Source organism: Ananas comosus, linkage group 2 (genome assembly GCF_001540865.1).
Source record: "Ananas comosus cultivar F153 linkage group 2, ASM154086v1, whole genome shotgun sequence".
In the NCBI taxonomy this organism is placed as follows: Eukaryota; Viridiplantae; Streptophyta; class Magnoliopsida; order Poales; family Bromeliaceae; genus Ananas; species Ananas comosus.
This window is the reverse complement of record NC_033622.1, coordinates 540139-559192: the sequence shown is the minus strand read 5'-3', so window position 1 is coordinate 559192 and position 19054 is coordinate 540139. Positions and strand designations below refer to the sequence as shown.

The 19054-nt window shown below is 32.0% G+C and overlaps 2 protein-coding genes across 3 annotated transcripts; one reads left to right on the top strand and one right to left on the bottom strand.

The window, feature by feature from the left end:
- LOC109706721 (dormancy-associated protein homolog 3-like) lies at positions 299-1920 on the bottom strand. 2 transcript variants are annotated; one of them, XM_020227693.1, is made up of 3 exons: positions 1525-1920; positions 1260-1371; positions 299-674 (listed from the first exon to the last, which is right to left on the bottom strand). In XM_020227693.1, the coding sequence occupies exons 1-3, from the start codon at positions 1808-1810 to the stop codon at positions 647-649; spliced, it is 426 nt and encodes a 141-aa protein (XP_020083282.1). In that variant the 5' UTR covers positions 1811-1920; the 3' UTR covers positions 299-646. The 2 variants fall into 2 exon arrangements, with proteins under 2 accessions (XP_020083282.1, XP_020083283.1); XM_020227694.1 differs by having other exon boundaries at positions 1537-1917.
- On the top strand, positions 13391-14391 carry LOC109706805 (LOB domain-containing protein 24-like). The gene is made up of 2 exons (XM_020227804.1): positions 13391-13600; positions 14164-14391. The coding sequence occupies exons 1-2, from the start codon at positions 13391-13393 to the stop codon at positions 14389-14391; spliced, it is 438 nt and encodes a 145-aa protein (XP_020083393.1).

Here is a 19054-nt window from a genome sequence, read left to right as displayed (position 1 = left end):
TTAAATATTGCAGCATATTTTGGATTCGAAAAGTTTTTTTTTTTTATTGGAAGTGAATTGGATGGTTTAGAAATGTGCATGCGGGGTTTGATGCATCGTATAACAGTAACTTTTAGCGCGAACTTGAATTATCGAATAATTTCAAGTTATAATAAATATATATGTTGGATAAATTATAGTCGAATAATTGAGTTTCGAATGATCCATTTTTCTCGCTTGAACATTTTCGAAATAAGTGAGAGGAAGTATAAATCATGTAACTGCTCATCCTGTATCATCTACGTAACGAAATCCAACATTAAGAAGACACTTTGCTCTTAACATACGTCGAATCAAAATACATAGACGAAACATTAAACAGCGAATCAACAACACAAGAAGAGGGGAGAAAATAAAGTAGAGATTTAAAATCTTTATATAATATCATTTGATCCTCAGATTCATCTCGATGCTGATCTCTCCTTCTACCTCGAATGATAATCGCATTATTAATTACTACAAAAATCTAAATCACTTTTAATGATCCATAAATATGAACACCACCATCTACATGACACATGAAAGAGAACCATATCTCTTTTTTTTTATAATTATTTTATTCTTTTTTGGCCCCCTCTTGTGTTTCATTATTCCTCTTCTACTTGTCTCACCTGTCCAATGAACTAATCACCATCCTACAAAACCGAATAAAGGAATAAAGAATTAGTCCAATTGTGCTTATTCTAATTGGTGATTTTTTTAAAAAAAATAATATAAAAGTACAACTTGCAAATTAAACATTAATTGAGGAATCATTTCATAAAATAGGTATAGTCAAAAAAAAAAAAAAAAAACTAGGATTTAATGCATGAACATTTTAGAGACCACCTCAACTACGGCTTTTCCCAAATAGCCTCTTGAGTTTTTTTTTCTTTTTTTTTTTATTAAGATTCCCTCAACTTATAGTTTTTTATAATTAAATTTTTTTTATGTAAGCAAGCAGAAATTTTATCAAATTTAATAAAATTAATTATTAATCGTTGATTTGTCTAGTTTTATTTATTAAAAAGCAACTAAATTCTTTAAATTTGATACCATCAACCATAAATTTAATAAAATTGTGAATTTCTTTGACTAAAAATTACTTTTTTAAAAAAAATTAAAAGTTTCAGAAAATCATGAGATATAGGTGAGGGGGTCTCTTCTTGGAGAACAATAATGATAGTAATGATAATTATAAGTATATATATATATATATATATATATATGAAGAAACGGACCAATCGTAGACGTTGGGGCTCCTGGGCCCCACCTTCTCGGCTCCCTCCGCCGCCGTCGTCGGCGTCGTCGGTTTCCTCCGCAGGCTCTTCCAACTCCCTCTCGGCGTCGGCGCTGCGCAGCACAAAAGGAAAAAAAAAAGAAAAAATTAACCAAACACAATATCAGATCTAAAATCCAAACCTTCCGGAACATTCCGGAACCTTCCGGAAGATTTACGGAAGCTCCTGGAAGCTTCTAGAAGAAAAGAGGGCGAGATATACGAACAAGGGATCTCACATGCAAAGGGGGACTCCGGGGCGGCGGCCGGGGAGGAGGGGACGGAAGCGCCGCGCGGGGACGAGGCGGCGGAGGAGGGCGGCGTGCGAATTACGGTGATGCTTCGCGTAATATTCGGCGCGAAAACAGCTGCATTAGCTGACGTGACTACGACAGAGGACGAGGGGGAGGAGGAGGAAGGGGAGAAGGAGGCGTATTTGCGGAGCTTCCCAAGGCCGGACTCCGGCCGAGGCCCTGCAACAGTGTCGTCCCATAGTTGATCTAAAAGGCTCATTTTTTTTTATCTATTATTTATTATCTATTATCTATTATTCTGCGGTCTTTTGACTTTTTTTAGAAAATTTGTTATTTTTTACTCTCTTTTTTTCTCTTCTCTTCTCTTCTCAGTGTGGCGAGGAATTGAGGTGTTTAAATAGAGGAGGGAGCTGGGGAGGGTAGGGAGTGAATTTTGGAGAACTGGAGGGGTATTTTTGGAAAAGTAGCACTTTAATAGTGGTTGGCTATAGATTAGATTGGCCCGCTTTATTAGCTACAAATTATTTTCAATGTGGTTCTTAAACTTTAATTCTTTCGACGGTCACTATTATAGTTTAGAATCTAAAAGATTATAGTTTGAATCGTTCACCAGCGTTGTGCATGATACATAAATTATATCGCATTCGCAGCGAAAGGTCATAGTGAGTTGAGTTATATTTATAATGATAAAAGATCGAATCGGATTGTACCAAATTATAATCGATACCCGTAAATATTGCAAATATATTTTTTAAATAAATTGATTGTTTTCTTTATAATTGTTCATGTTTTGGAATTAATAATTAGTGCCAAAGGTTTTATAGTTTTTTATCAATAGTCAATTAATTGTAAATTATTTTTAACGCAAGTAACAGAAGATTTGAAAATTTATATATATTTGAGATTTATTTTTTTGCTTTATATTATTATTTTTTTATTAAAATTATTTTTTAAAATAAATAAATGAACAAATATTATGTATAGTCAATCACATCAATTTTCCATCTCACTGATACTATTTAGTTATGAGCTCTCACATCACCTAATTGTCAATCACATGCATCTTTCACCATTGCGTTTTAATGCAAGGTTAGTTTTTTTAAAAGACCTTTTGGCATTAAAATTACAACGGATTTTATATTTTATGAAAATAAAATAAGTTAACTTTTTCAATTTTAGAGATTCGATCAAAATTTTAAATAAATTAATTAAAATATTTTTTATTTTTTTTTCGTTCGTTTTTCTCTTCTAGGGTCGTCTTCCTCCTCTTTGCGCCTTTTTATTCTCTCTTTTTTCTTTTGCTTTTTCCTCATTCTCCTTCTCCTTATCTTTTTTCTCCTTTTTTCTTTTCGCTTTCTCTTCCTTCTCCGTCTCCTCCACCGCGCCCATGTTAATGTCTATCTCGATTGCCCATACCTTTACCCACACTTGTTCGGATATGGCATAAATTATGGATATGAAATTGCGGCAAAATGCGTGATTGTGGACGGCGATGAAAATACCGCAGTATCTGAATACGATGGGGAGGGAGAATACATAGAATAGCTGCTACGGCAGAAGACGAGAAAAGAGGCATGATAGAATAAAAAAACATAGAGAGCGAAAATAATAATAATAATAATATATAGAGAGAGAAAGAATTCGGCTACTATACTCTTATAAGTATAGTCCTCTTTATACTCATAAGTTTTTGACCGTTAAATCTACTTTTTTGATTATTTCTACCTATTAGATCATACTATTCAACCAATCTCATCTTCACGTCCTACAACCACAGAGCCAAAATTAGCAGATGATCGTACATAAAGTCTGCTCTTCTCACATCTCATACTTATACAAGTCAAATCTTTAACTTATAATACCGCACTCACTCAAACTTTCATAAATATTTTGAATTCATCTACGACTTTCGAACATCTCGATAGATCTCAGGTTATATAAGCAAGTAGTTCTTGCATATAAAATTTGAAAAAATGCTAAGTATTCAACCAAAAAATGATCATAGAGTTATATCCCCTGAAGCCAAATAAAAAAAAATTGATAAATCATCAAATAAAATATATATATTATCAAATAATGATACGCTTTATATTTTTGAATTATGAAGCCACGAATCTAACTGTGTTTTTAAGGAGGAATTCTACACTGTCACACTTGCACCACGTCATCAATAACAAGTCAATTATATTTCTTCTTTTCAAACAAAAATATAACAAAATTATTTTTTATAATCATGATGGGACATATACTTCTAAAAGAAGATATTTAATTAATTTGTTACGCCACGTCACCAATATATCTGTTGCATTCTAGAATTTTTTGTTTTTAAGAGGGCGACAGAGAAGTGATAGAAATGAGAAGTATTGTAGGCAAATTGACCGAATTGCCCCCGCGGGGTCTACCAATTATTATGTCTTAATAAATCGGGATAACAAGCATCCATGACGTACCAACATTGGCGAGCCATAAGGTGGGGGCATAGTGTTTCTTATCTTATAATTAAAATATATTTTAATTTTATTATTTACTTTTTAAAATAATTTTATTGCCTAATATTTTAATTTATTTAATTTGAGTTAGTCGACTATTTTTTAATTTTAAAATTTAAATGTATCATTTATTTTTACAGATTTAGTTATTAAGTTTTATATAATTTTTACGCCAAATAATGAACTTAAATTTTAAAGTTAAAGTGTTGTCGACAAACTCAAATCAAATAAGTTGAAAAGTTGGATAGTAAAATTAAAATTTTGGGAGGCTGGGTCAAGATAAATTTTATATATTTTTACCTAAACAAAATTAAAGTGCATCTTTATTTTTAATTTTTTTTTGCGCCTTCTAATACTTTGTTATGGTGGTGTAATAAGAGAAAATTTGAAAGCCTTTTAGAGGTTTTCTTAATCATCTAAAGTATCAGATGTATTTATTTGGATAACGCATTCGCAAGATTAATAAATATTTAATGATTGCTACAATATAATAGAAATTAAACTCACTATAATTTTAACATTATTAATAATCATAATTGGTGATTTTCTCTATTGCATTAGTTTTACACTTTTAAACTATTTGTCGCAAAAACAAACTTGAATTCTAAACATTTACCATAATTTATATAAGATTGTAATAGAATTAATTATATTCTGTTGCATAAAATATTAGACCAATGATAAGACAAATTTGAAGGTTAATTAAGAAAGGATATCAAATCACACTTAGCCACTTTTGTTTATTAAGAACTTTTACCCAAAAATAATTGTATAAAATAATAGGGAAAGCACTTTTAAGAACATCAAATGAGATCCACTGATCTGCTTATTTAAAAAGGAAAATTGGCTTTTGAGTCATGTTTCCTCTTCTTTGTTTTTTTTTTTTTAAAAAAAGGTGGGGTTTCCTTTGTTGATCATGTATAATTAAATATACATTTGTGTAACTCTTTTAGATATATATTACTTGTACTCTAGACTTGGTGCAATAGACCATATATACCTATCAATGTACACAAAAATGAAACCTAGCTTAAAATTATATTAATCAATGTGCATTGCTATATTTACATAAATTTTTCAGCAGATAATTAAACATAAACCATTTTTATTTCTCTGTTTTTTTTTTTAAACAAAAGAGATCATTTTGAATATTAGCCGAATAAAAACTAGAATATATGAGAGAAACTAACATAAACCATTTTTATTTCTCTGTTTTTTTTTTTAAACAAAAGAGATCATTTTGAATATTAGCCGAATAAAAACTAGAATATATGAACTTCTTAATTGTTTGAATCAACAATTAACAAAGCTTTTAATTATGTTAGTTTCTCTTAAATTTTGTAATTACATAATATTTCAGATACTTAAGTAATATTGCATGCTTTCGAGTTAGTTGATTTTCATATGATTGCCAATGAAATTAACATAACGGCGCGCTTAGCAGTTGATTGAAGTTAAATGATTAGGTACTTTAGATAGTACTTTAAACTAACTTTCTAAAATCTGGATCACAATCCATAAATTGCACTAATGTTCTAAGAGATCAAAACTTATATTATCTAACTATTTAAGCTTTTGAAAAAAAACGATTATTTCTCATAATTTAACATGGAGTCATAGTAAGATATCATTCATTTAATCTCTTTCTATGTAATTGAGTTCTACGTCTTAGAGCTATAAAAAAATTTCGAGTTCAGATGTGAGAAAAAACATGGTTGTATTTTTTTTTCATAATTTAACATAATTAATAATTTTTGGGAAAACTAGCTTCAAATACCACTCTTGTGGTTTCACACTTTCTCACTTTAGTACCATGTGGTTTAAGGTGTATCAATTTAGTGTTGTGGTTTCATTTTTATCTTTTTATTATCGATTTTACTATTTTTTTTCGTTAAATTAGTGACAAAGTTAAAACTAAAGGGTATAAAAGTGAATATTTGATCAACCTAGATGGAGTATCTGAAGTTTTTTGTATATAATTTAACGAAACATTAACGAAAATGCTGACGAAAAGATAAAAATGAAACGTGTGGATACTAACTTAACACACTTTAAACCACTGGATACTAAAGTAAGAAAATGCGAAACCACATGGGGTATTTGAAGTTTACCCATAATTTTTTTTTTTTTACTCTTTTACCCCTGGTTTAAAGTCCAAGATGGGCAATGGTTGGAGCATGTAGTCTTTCTTAGGGGCCCATAGATAATAATGGTGGTCTTTTTCAAGATGAGCCCACCACCCACTTGTATTATTAGAATACCCCCCCACTAATGGCCACAAACATCACAATCCACCTTAGTCAATGTACACACCAATCCAAGAGAGTTTTAGTTTCCTATTGCTGTCACCTTTTCTCTATTGGATAGTAAGAACAATATATACTGCATGAGAGAAATTAATAAGAACAATATATACTACATGAGAGAAATTAATAAGAACAATATATACTACATGAGAGAAATTAAAAAAGTGGTTGGAAACATTCTTAGTTTGGTTTGTGGCATCCCCTTGTGGGACATTGCCAGCTGTGGTTCAGATCTTTTCTGGAACTGGTGGGGGGAGAACAAATAATGCATTAATTAATTAATTAATTGGGAGTATTATACCTTTAGAGGGATCACTATGTGCACTTAAGTTATTAGGGTTAATTGCATACAGATCCCCGCACACATAGTAATTTACAAATATATTTACGTAAAGTTTAACTTTCATAAGTTATTCCTGTAAAAGTCTGAATGTCTTCAGATATGTCCTTATACTTTGTTATCGTTAGAGAGCCATTAGAAAATTATTTATATTTTTAATCTTGCCATCACAAATATGTTCCTTCAAAGCTATAAAAGTATAATATAAAAGGGGTCAAAATATCAAAAATTAATTCGGGTAAAATATTTAACCTATGGTTAACTAAACTTTTCTAATGGATTCTAACGATAGGGACATATTTGAAAATATTAGAGCTTTTGCAAAAATAACTTATGAAAGTCGAACTTTATAGAAATATATCTGCAATTTACTATATTTGCGATGATCTATATGCAATTGACCCAACTTTAAGCTACCGTTTGGTTCGGGGTTAAGAAAAAACTAGTTATTCTAGGGATAGAGTTAAGTTCAAGGTTAAGGTGAGGTTAGAGTATTTTTGTATTTGGTTGGGAGTTGGAGTTAGTCATAGTGAAAAATAGTATTTGGTTGAAATAGGGGGGATAAGAATGATAGTGGGTAAAGTAGTGTTTTGTTTGGTTGGAGTAGTGGAGTGGGGTGGGGTTAGCCACCCCACCCCAAATGGGCTATTCCGGAATAGCCCATCTGGGGTGAGGTTTGCTAATCCCACCCCATTTAGTTGGTGTTTGGGAACAAGTATGGAGTTAAGGAGTTATTCCACTTCTTAATTCCCAACCAAACAAGGGCTAAAAGTGCATGTAATATTCTGGAATTAAAAATAATGCACCGTTTGAATAGTCAATATGCGTGTAACGTCGAACAGCTCAGAAATAATTTTATCACTAAATAATACATCTAAACATTGACACAGACACTTCAGTATTTTCAAAGTTATGTGTACTACATCATGAATAGTTTGTACACTATTGGATATGTAGTACAATGAACAATCAAGGTCCACCTGGTATTTATGGTTATTTAGTGCTATTGAGCAAAAATGAGTAAAAAAAGTAACTGAATTGTCGCGATTTGTACAACGTGATATTTTTTTATTATAATTATAATAAATATAATGCTTTTTTTATCGCACTTCTTTGGTGTATCCGTGTATGTAACGGGCTCTTTCCGTAATCCCAAATAAAATCTTAATCAATTAATTAAAACACCAAGCGCAAGATGGGCCCAACAAACAAGTTATGATTGTGTAAATACATAAATACCATAAATATACAAAACTATAAAAATAATATATTATAATAGATTTAAATATGCTATAGAATAAAATATCTATATCTATCTATACATATGTTGAATTTGGATCTTTCGACAGACCTATTTTTTTTGGCAAAAAAAAAATTTTGATTTCTCTTTTTTATTATGCAAAACAAATAACTTAACTAAACAAGTTTTAAATTCCTCTTTTTTTTATCTCTAACAGATGACCTTTTTTTTTTGTTAAATATGTCTATATATCAATCCATATTTTTTTTCTTTTTAAGTGAATACTTTTATATTACCTCAATACTATCCACTCGTATTTAGTTGTTATAGTAACCTTTTATTAATTACAAACTAACAATCAAATTTGAATTTAATACCAAATATATATTTAAAAATTAACCATATATAATCTAAAATTGAATTTATGGATTTTAAAATAAAGCCAAAATTTGAGTTTAAATTATGAATTAAATTTTATTTTGGATATCAAATTTGAATTAACAATTAAAAAACTAATTAAGGTGGACGAAAATTAAGTTTTAATTTTTGAATTAAATGTGAATTAAAATTTTGATACTTTTATTTTATAACACATACTTAAATTTTGGATTCATCTGAATTCGAAAAACATAGCAAAATAATTCTATATATATTACAAAAAAATGTAGAACTACATAATTTATTTTTCGCAACAATTATGTAATTTAAAATTAGGATATGACATATATTTTCTAATGAAATATAGTCGATAATTTTTTTTAAAAAAAATAAATTTTATCATAATTTTTTGAATATATATATATATAGATTTAAATTCAAGTTAATTTAATATGACGTTCATCGCACATGAACTATAACTAGTGTGTGTATATATATATATATATATGTTAGTTATAGTGCACATGCGATACATGTCGCATTTGCAAACTAAAGTAAATAAAATTAAAATTTTAAGTTAAAATGAATTCTAAATTTGGATTTTAAATTTAAAATTTTCGATGGCTTTTGATGGCATGATTTTTTTAATTAATTTATTATAAATTTGGTTTGCTTCTAAGTATATTTTCAATTTAGTTAAACTGCAAATATTTTTATTTGCGTTTCATAATATGCAATTTTATTTTTCTGTATACACCAAAATTTAAAATTTTGATTTGATTCCATAACTAAAATTTACGTTTGAATTTATATGTATATATATGTATCAAACTCAAAATTTAAATTTTAAATAATTATTGAATTTTCTAAACCATTCTATTTTTCAAATCCGATTTAATTTTGGTTAACTACTTATTAATGTGTATGGAATATTTATTTATTTTATTCGGATAATTATTTAAAATTTTTATTCCTTATATATTTTTATCCCTTTATATATATATATATATATATATATATATATATATATATATATATATATGTATATATATATATATATATATGTAAATATAAATTTATTCGGTAAATGCAGGGCCCAACTCGCCCTTCAACTCATGCGGTACGCTCACCGCCGAGTAATCGTGACCGTGCATTTTTTTTACACCAACCAAAAAAAAAAAAATTTTTGCAGGGAATCGCTCGATATTGCCAAGGCGGTGAGCGCATCTGGGGTTATTGGACCTGAATTATATGATGATGGGCCACATTTTCGGGCCCTAAACGGGCCCGTACCCGACCCGGCCCGGCCTATAACGGCCTAAAATTTCCTGGGCTCTCCTGCTATTTTTTCTAGGTTTTGAGTATTATTTATCTTTAAAAATCTTTTTAAAAAATTATAAATAATTTTTAACTAATAAAAGGGCTATTATAGATGAAAATAATTAAAATTAAGAATTGTAAAAATTATTCGAATATAAGTCTAAAAAACTTAAAAATATTTAAAAATTATTTCAAAGAACAGAAAAAAGGAAATTAAAATTAAAAATTATCTGAATAAAATTTAAATTTTTTTAAAGAATATTCGGATAGTTTAAAAGTGAAAAGTAGTTTTTTGAAAAATATGGGCCTAAATCTGTAGGCTCAGGGCGGCCCGATTATTTGGGCCGGGTCTATTCGGGTCGAATTCTACACTCCACATCGTGCCAACGTCCGGCCCAATAGAGCGGCCCAGCCCGTTTTAGCCGTGTTGGAATGGCCCGGTCCGGGCCAGGTTCGGGCCCATTTAGGCCCGGAAAATGTGGGCCCATTTTACCCGTGATGTCGTAACCCAGTTGCCGCACGGGTTGAAGGGCGAATGGGCGCTGCATTGGGCGCTCCGTTCGATCCGAACCTGATAAATTTTATATATTTATTTATATTTATAAAAAAAGGATTCAAAAAATTTGAGGAATAAAATAATTTAAAATAATTACCCGAATAAAATAAAAATTCCGCACACATTTTTAAAAGGCCAATTTGCATAAAAAATTCACTAGTTTTGGGCTTTTGCAAAATTGGGCCACCTTTTTTTGTTTTTGCAGATTCGGTCCGCTTTTTCAGCCGTCTGACCAAAATACCTTTATTATTTTTTCTCTCTCCTCTTTCTCTCTACTCTCGCTCATTTTTTTTTTCTCTTGCCGAAGAGGCAGCGAAGGCAGAGGCGGAAGCGGAAACGGCTCGTCTCTCATCTCACCCTTATGCTTTCGCCCTCGCCCTCGCTCTCGCCCTCGCCCTCACCCGCGCACTCCCACCTTCCTCACCTCCGACCCCACCGATGTCGCGCCGTAATTCTTTTTTTTTTTTTCCTCTCCGACTCTCCTTCACCATCTCCGACGACGACGCCTCTCTCGCCCTTCCCCGTCCTTCTCGTCCTCTCCCTCTCCCTCCTCTTCTGTCGCCTTCGACGACGACGTATCTTCGCCGATGCCGACACCATGGAGGTCGCTGCGGCGCTGCAGCCTCGGAGCAGTTCTTAGCGGCGTTATCGTCAGCGCTAGCAGAGACGGATGACAAAAAAAATATAGAAGAAGTAAGAAAAAAAATAAAGATAAAAAATTATAAAAAAAGAAAGATAAGGATGAAATTGCACCGTTAAAATAAAATTGCACTGTTTTAAAAGAACGTTGCACTATTAAGATGTAAACTATAACTTTAAGATAAAAATTACACTTTTTAAACAAAAATTACATTCTTTGGGAGAGATTTAAACTGTTTCTCCTCTTATTGCACTCTTTCAAATGTAAACTACATCCATTAAGATAAAAGTTGCACTCTTTAAACGAAATTTGCACTCTTTCAGAGATATTTATATTGCTTCTCTTTTTCTTACACTCTTTGAAATGTAAACTGCATCCCTTTAAGAGATATTTATACTGTTTCTTTTTTTGTTGCACTGTTTCTCCTCTTGTTGCACTATTTCTCCTCTTGTTACACTGTTTCTCCTCTTAAATGGTGCAATTTAAAAGAAAAATCATTGTACTAAGAGAAGAAATAGTACAACAAGAGGAGAAACAGTATAAATATCTCTTAAAGGGGTGCAATTTACATCTGAAAGAGTGTAACAAAAGAAAAAATCGTATAAATATCTCTCAAAGAGTGTAACTTCATTTAAAGAGTGTAACTTTTATCTTAATGTATGCAGTTTACATTTGAAACAGTGCAAGAAGAGAAATAGTGTAAATATCTCTCCAAGAGTGTAATTTTTGTTTAAGATTGTAATTTTCATCTTAAAACTGCAGTTTACATCTTAAGTAGTACAATTTATATCAATAATAGTACAACATTTTTTAAAAATAGTATAATTTTTTTTTAACTGTGCAATTTTATCTTCATCTTTCTTTTTCTATAATTTTTTTTCTCTATTTTTTTTCTTTATTTTTTTTCTTTCTTCTTCTATAATTTTTTTTGTCACCCCTCTCTGCCAACGGCCACGGTGTCAGCGACGAGGCCGCTAAGGACCTCCCGTTCCGAGGCTGCAATGCCGCAGTGACCTCCACAGTGTCGGCGTCGGTGAAAAAGCGTCGTCGTCGGAGGCGACAGAGGGGGAGGGAGAGGGAGAGGACAAGAAGGGCGGAGAAGGGCGAGAAAGGCGTCATTATCGGAGACGNAAAAAAAAGAATCGCAACACGGCCTCGGTGAGGTCGGAATCGAGGAAGGTGGGGGGTGCGCGGGTGAGGGCAAGGGCGAGGGCGAGAGCATGAGGGTCCGCCTCTGCCTCCGTTGCTTTCTTCGGCGGGAGAAAAAAAAATAAACGAGAGAAAAGAAGAGGAGAGAGAAAGAGGAGAGAGAAAAAGTAATAAGGGTATTTTGGTCAGTTTGCTGAAAAACCGGACCGAATCTGCAAAAACGAAAAAGGTGGCTCGGTTTTGCAAAAGCCCAAAACTAGTAGATTTTTTTTGCAAATTGGCCTTTTTAAAACTCTTTATTCCCTTTAGACCTTCACATTAATTAAGGACTTACTCATTTCAATTTTCTTCAAGCAGTTATAAATTTTATTTGTTTTTACAATTTTGGTCAATAACGTAACATACGTGAAGGTTCAGGCACTAAAGTAAAACGTGCAACGGCAAGCCGGAAATACTGGGATATTAGTACACAAACTCTACTTTAAGTAACTTGATGAGCGAGAAGCAAAATCAATCCCTGGTATAATCGGAACAATCTTCTTCTTTTTTTTTTCGTGTTGTATGATTTACGTAAAATTCGGTCAGGATATTGTTTGTTACTTTTAATAAGAAAGTTTTTTAAAAGTCACCTGCTGTTTTGGTTTGATTGTTTAATCAATTTTTTTGTGTTATTTGTGACTTATGTTGCAGCTAAGAGAGCGGCAAGTAATGTTCTTGTGACATGAATGAAATTCGACTTCAAGGTCATGGTAAATCTATTTTCTCTGGCTCATATCAGAGCCTAATTGCTTGATCTGCCATTGGAAATTGGTTTGTTTTTGCAATTACGGCGTCTTGGCCTATGATGTTAAGTTTCTTTATGTACGACATGTTTGTTTTACCGAAAGTGGAGAAGGTCAAATTGTTTATGGCCGTAAATTACGTAATTGCGTAAAGTAGAAGAACACTAGTGACTTATGTGGCTTTTGCTTTAGATCCTATATATGTTAGTAGTATTGAAGGTCTAGCAGAAAGATAATGGTAGGATCTGCTTGCAAAAATTGGATAAAATGAAAAGGTCAGTGGAGCAATTAATTACCTCAGAAGTTTTTTAGATTAATTATGTTGTATAAATCGCTGCTATATATACTTAAAAGAGTTCAACAGTCACAAAAGAAATAATAGGAAAGCAAGGAGAGTAAACCAATTCTCTTCTTTCCTTTCCTTTCACCTCCATTATTTGAATTCTCCTAGCCGTTGACCCTTCCTTTCATACCTCACACTAGCTATATTTTCCCTATATAATTCATTAAGATCTCATAGTTGGTTAATTAAACATCCTCGTAAGATCCTCAAAATCTATCACCAAATCCATCTCTTTTCCTCTCTAAATTCTCTGTAGGATTTCATTAGATCTTCTACAAGATTTAGTTCTTTTGAGTATGTCTACTTCTTCCCATAACTCCAATAATACGTCTCCCTCTCCTATTATTAATGAATCCAATCAAAGGAGATGCGCCGCGTGCAAGTATCTACGGAAGAGATGCTCTCGAGATTGTGTACTTTCCCCTTATTTTCCTGCTTCTTTGCCGCATAGATTCGCTTGTGTCCACAAGATCTTTGGAGCTAGTAATGTAGCTCGGACGCTTCAGGTATACGTACATATACACATATACATACGTACACCCGCATGCATGCATATAAATATATAAACAAAACATCCATACGCACATGCACAAAATTGAGCACAAACATGTAAGTCAATGTATATATGTATGTAAACATTATTTGAGTAAAATGTATGTATAGTTGTAGACCTTGTAGAACTATCCTAATACTGTGACTTCATTCAGGTACTTTTCATTTAAACGATTTAGCCCAAAAATTTTACATATATTACACTTTGGGCTTTGCTAATAAAACTAATAAAAAGATCATTTTGCCCCCTTCTATAAAATTACGCATTTATTTAGATAACGGTTAGAACTTAGAATGGCAATAAAATGGACGAATGCCAAATTTATTTTTCTTTTTCTTTTTTACAATCTAAAACTAAGGTGTAATTAATGTAGGTGAAGCCTTTAATTATCAAGGCTCAGATTTGAGGTTGCATGAAATCATCTTTGCATATAATTAATAAACATGCATAGACATGCATGCATGCAAACATCTACTATGCATGCTCATATGAACACTTGCAAGATCCACATTGCAGCAACTGCCAGTGCATCAGCGGGCCCAAGCGGCGGAGGCAATGTCGGCGGAGGCGTACTGGCGAGTGCAAGACCCGGTCTACGGGAGCGTCGGGGTCATCAATCTTCTACAGCAGCACATCTACATGAACCAACGCGAGCTCGCGAGGACGCGGGCCCATATTGCAATACACAGCCCAACAAGAGGCCCATGTAGCCCATGGGCCGGCCTATGGACCAGCCCAATTTGATCTTTCCCCACCACAGGACAATTTTGTCCTCCACACAACTTCAACTTCTCTAGAATTCAACCATCTGCCGGACATTTCTTAAGGAACATATATATTCTCTTAATTTGTTTTATCAAGTTATTCTGGATGATCGAAACTCTAAATTGATAATTGTCGCCTTTAAGATTAATCTATACTATTGTATTGAAAATACTTAGAAACGTAATTTTATAATTTTTTAAAAATCATTATCAATTTCATCGAAGAGTCGAAAAATGAACGGTCAAAAGCGAATAACCTTCTGACTTCTAAAAATAAAGGTTAGATTTTTTTTTCAATTTAAGATCGGACGTTATCTGAATAGTATAAAAAAATTTTCTATCAAAAATTCAAGTGATTTGGATTGCTCTATACCGTTAAACAAGCAAACAGCTTATACAAGCCGTCAAAAACGGTCAATTTTGCGATCCTTTGATTCACTATGTAAATAAATTTTAAAATTTATGCAATTCAGTTTCTAAATATACACTTCAAATATTCTAGATTAATTTCAACGGTTTCGATTATCGATTTGAAATCTCTATAAATATATAAATAAAAACGATCTGGTAGGACGATGTAAAATGGTACCTGAATTTTATATATATATATATATATATATATATATATATATATATATATATATATATGCTTGTAAAATATTAAAAATATATCAGCACTTGAATAAATAAAAAAAATTATTATTGAATAGAACTCATTATTGATTGATTTATTGTAAGGAGAAAAGACGGTGAAAATACCGCCCATTTCTCTCCTCTCACCAGGCGGAGTACACGAGAGCGTAGCTACTATTGAGTTTGGTCACCACCGGTGAGATTACCCAGCCCACAACACCCTTTCATGCGCCGCTAAATATTTATTTTCGTGGGTTCGCATCCAAAAAATATTGAGGTAAAGTTTACTGGGCGGTGAGAGTTACCGCACGACGCATTGTACTTGGAGGAGGAGAACGTTAAGGGCACTACGGATCTGGGCCGGGCCTGTACAGCTCTCTCTTGGGACCTTAATTTTAAAATGTATTTCCAAGTATTTTTTTTTAAAAATTTTTTTAAAATTTCATTCAAATAATTTTTAAATTTATAATTTTCTCTTTTGTTACGTTCTGCCCAAACAATTTTTTAAAAGATTTAGAAAATTCGGCAAGCAAACTTTTATCTTATCCAAATAATTATTTAAAATTTCAAATTTTCTAGGAAAAAAAAAATTGTGAACTTTTTTTATATACGTAACAAATATTTTTAACAAATATTTAGGTTTCTTTTGGGTATAATTTCAAAAATAAAAATATTTCAAAACCTAATAAATAAATAAATAAATAAATAAATAAATAAATAAGGGTCGAAAGAAGGGCCGGGCCGGGTTTGGGCCCGTTTCGGCCCAAAACAAGTGGGCTCATCATTTACCTTCTAAGCCCACATAACGACGCGACGCGGTAAGGTTACCGCATTAGCTGTGTGAGTCTGGTCACTCCCGGTGAGCTCACCCCCTTTACAAGGTCGATCGATTCGATTGAAAATAATTTTTCTCGCGCGTTTGGGGTCAAAAATATTCGAGGTCACGATTACTCGGCGGTGAGCGTACCGCACTTGTTGAAGGGCGAATGGGCGCTGCATTGGGCGCTTCGTTTGACCCGAACCCGATAAATTTATATATTTATATTTATTAAAAAAGAATTAAAAATTTAAAAGAATAAAATAATTTAAAATAATTACCCGAATAAAATAAACGAATATTCCAGACACAGTTTTAAAATATATATAGTTAACCGAAAGCAAATCGGGCTTGAAAAATAGAATGATTTTTAAGAATAGGATTATCGAATCAACAACTATTTAAATTTAAAAAATAAAATTCGAAACTAAATTTAAATTTCGAGTTTGATTCATAAACGTATATTTTAGTTATGGAATCAAATCAAATCAAATTAAAATTTTATTTTGGATATCAAACTTGACTTCATAGTTAAAAAATAATTAAAGCGGATGAAAATTAATTTTCAATCTTTGAATTAAATATGAAGTAAAATTATAATAAATTTATTTTAAAATACATACTTAAATTTTAGATTCATGAAAAACATACCAACATAATTTGATATATATTAAAAAAAATAGAACTATATAATTATTGCCTACGACTATCATGTGAATTTAAATGAAGTTATCATATATTTTCTAATAAAATATAGTAGATAAATTATCTTCTAAAAGATTTAAATTATATATATGTATGTACTAAAAATTTTAAAAATATATTAGCAACTGAATAAAAATCAATTAGTTTCTAAGTTTTTGAGTTTGTTCACCACCAAATATATAGAGATGTAAAACGGGCTGGGCCATATTCCGGGTCGGACCTTTGCTTTGACCCGACCCGACCCGACCCGACCCGACATGACCCATCCTGACCAGTATAAATACACAAAAAACCAACCTAAATGCCTGAATTAATGGTTGGGGCCCGACCCGGCCCGACCCGGCCCGCCCAAATAATCTGGCCGTGCTGGGCCTACAGATTTAGGCCAATATTTTTTTAAAAAACTACTTTTCAGTTTTGATCTATCCAAATATTTTATAAAAAAGTTTTAAATTTATTCTGATAATTTTTAATTTAATTTTTTTTCAGTTCCTAAATAATTTTTTAAACATTTATAGATTTTTTAAACTTATACATCGAATATTTTTTGGAATTTTTAATTTTCAATTATAATAGCCTTTTTAGTAGCTAAAAATTATTATTTTAGATTTTTAAAGATAAAAATACTTAAAACCGAAAAAAAAAAAAAAACCAGGCCATCCCAGGTTCGGCCCGGACCGGCACGGCCCGAATTTTTGCCGCTATGGGCCGGACAGATCCAGGCCGGGTTCGGGCCCGTTTAGGGTCTGAATATGTGGGCCATTAACTACGCGTTGTGGTAACCCCCCGGTGAGCTCACCGCCTTTACAATATCGGCCTATTCGCTGCAAAATAAATTTTTTCGCGGGTTTGTATCCCAAAAAATTCACGGTCACGATTTCGCAGAGGTGACTGTACCGCGTGCGTAGTGTGCTCTGTTTGGACTGTACCTAACCTATATAATTTTATATGTATGGAAAAGGATAAAATTTTTCGAGGAATAAAAAAAATTTAAAATAATTATCTACATAAAATAAACGAATATTTCATATATATTAAATAAATAAATAAATAAATAACTGAACTCAAATCATGTTCCAAAAATAAAATGATAAATATTCAGCCGAAATGCCTAAAAATTAAAGTGAAACTCCGGCTCAAAAGTTTGAAAACTTCTTCTCTTGCATCACCGAGTTAGGTTTGTTATGACATTATCGGCTCTGATAACTCCAAGTTCAAGATTGGGCAATCCGAGCAACGTATTAATCCTATTGAGTTTATTCAAATATCTGAGATTTTTTGATAGGATCAAGACGTGTCCTGTGAAATAATCACTTATACGTAAAAATTATTTGAACTACCAAATTTTGAAACGGACAAAGTGGGGGAGGAAAAGGACAAGCTTTGGATGGTGACAATAGAAACACAGTTAACAACACATTAGGATCCAACTCACACTCCACACATTATGAAGCATCTCATCTCATCTCATCTCATAATGAATGTATATATCTAGTAAGCAATGTACCTGCACATGTTGTTAAGTGTTTATATATGCACATAGCAAAAGCATGCATCTTCACATGCATTGTATTTCCCCCCAAGTGGACTATGAAGAATCCTCCAACAAACTCCACCTCTTTAACTCTCCTATACATGGAAGAATCTCTTGGGTGGGCCTAGAGCACCAAGTCATTTAAATCAACTCAATTCACAATATTAAAATTTATTTTAGTTGGAGATTATACGATGAAAGCCTAATCAAAAGTAGTATGATCACTTACTTGATATTTATAAAGTAGCTTTCAATCTGCACTTTTAAAAATAACAACTAAAGCTCGTGATCTAGTGGTTTATTTGTGAAGTATATACTATGAATATCAATATCTAAAAAAGGAAAAAAAAAATTTAGCATATAATTATCCCCTATTGGCCCCTTATAAGTTTGTAGTCTAATACAAATATTATAATTCTCGCAAAAAACTTTTAAAATATATATAAAAAAAGTTTAAAATTTGAATACATAGTCAATCATAATGGCTTATTAAACTGTTTAATTACGCTTTTATTGAGGATCTTCTCAACAAAATCACGTTTCTAAAATAGTATCAAAGAACCAAAATTTATTTTTTTATACACACACCTACATGCGCGCACACACAGATGACCAATGTCAGCCATGTACACCTTACTTTTGGGTATAAACTTTACATCCAAATTAAATTTTATCAACCCTTAGATTTAGGGTGGTAAGTAAGATTTACAATGAATATTATTATTATCTCATTACTATTGGTTAATGTGGTTCGAGGATGATGACTCGTAAGTGACCCTATATCCGAAATGAAAACCGATCCGAACACAACCCGGCCCGACCTAACCATTTGCCAGAGTTGCTATGGGACAAACTACAGCAGATTAAAGAAATAACCACGATCCACAGTTCAAAATAAGATAGTTGAAAAAAAGAACAATCTGAAAACTAGCATGCAAAAGATCTAATCCTAAG

Coding starts and splice junctions, on each gene's coding strand:
- LOC109706721 (XM_020227693.1), bottom strand. CDS start 1,810: ATGAGCCTTTTAGATCAACTATGGGACGACACTGTTGCAGGGCCTCGG. Junction 1,372..1,524: donor CTTTGCATGTGAGATCCCTT/GTTCGTATATCT, acceptor TGTGCTGCGCAG/CGCCGACGCCGAGAGGGAGT. Junction 675..1,259: donor AGCCCCAACGTCTACGATTG/GTCCGTTTCTTC, acceptor TCGGTTTTGTAG/GATGGTGATTAGTTCATTGG.
- LOC109706805 (XM_020227804.1), top strand. CDS start 13,391: ATGTCTACTTCTTCCCATAACTCCAATAATACGTCTCCCTCTCCTATT. Junction 13,601..14,163: donor ATGTAGCTCGGACGCTTCAG/GTATACGTACAT, acceptor TCCACATTGCAG/CAACTGCCAGTGCATCAGCG.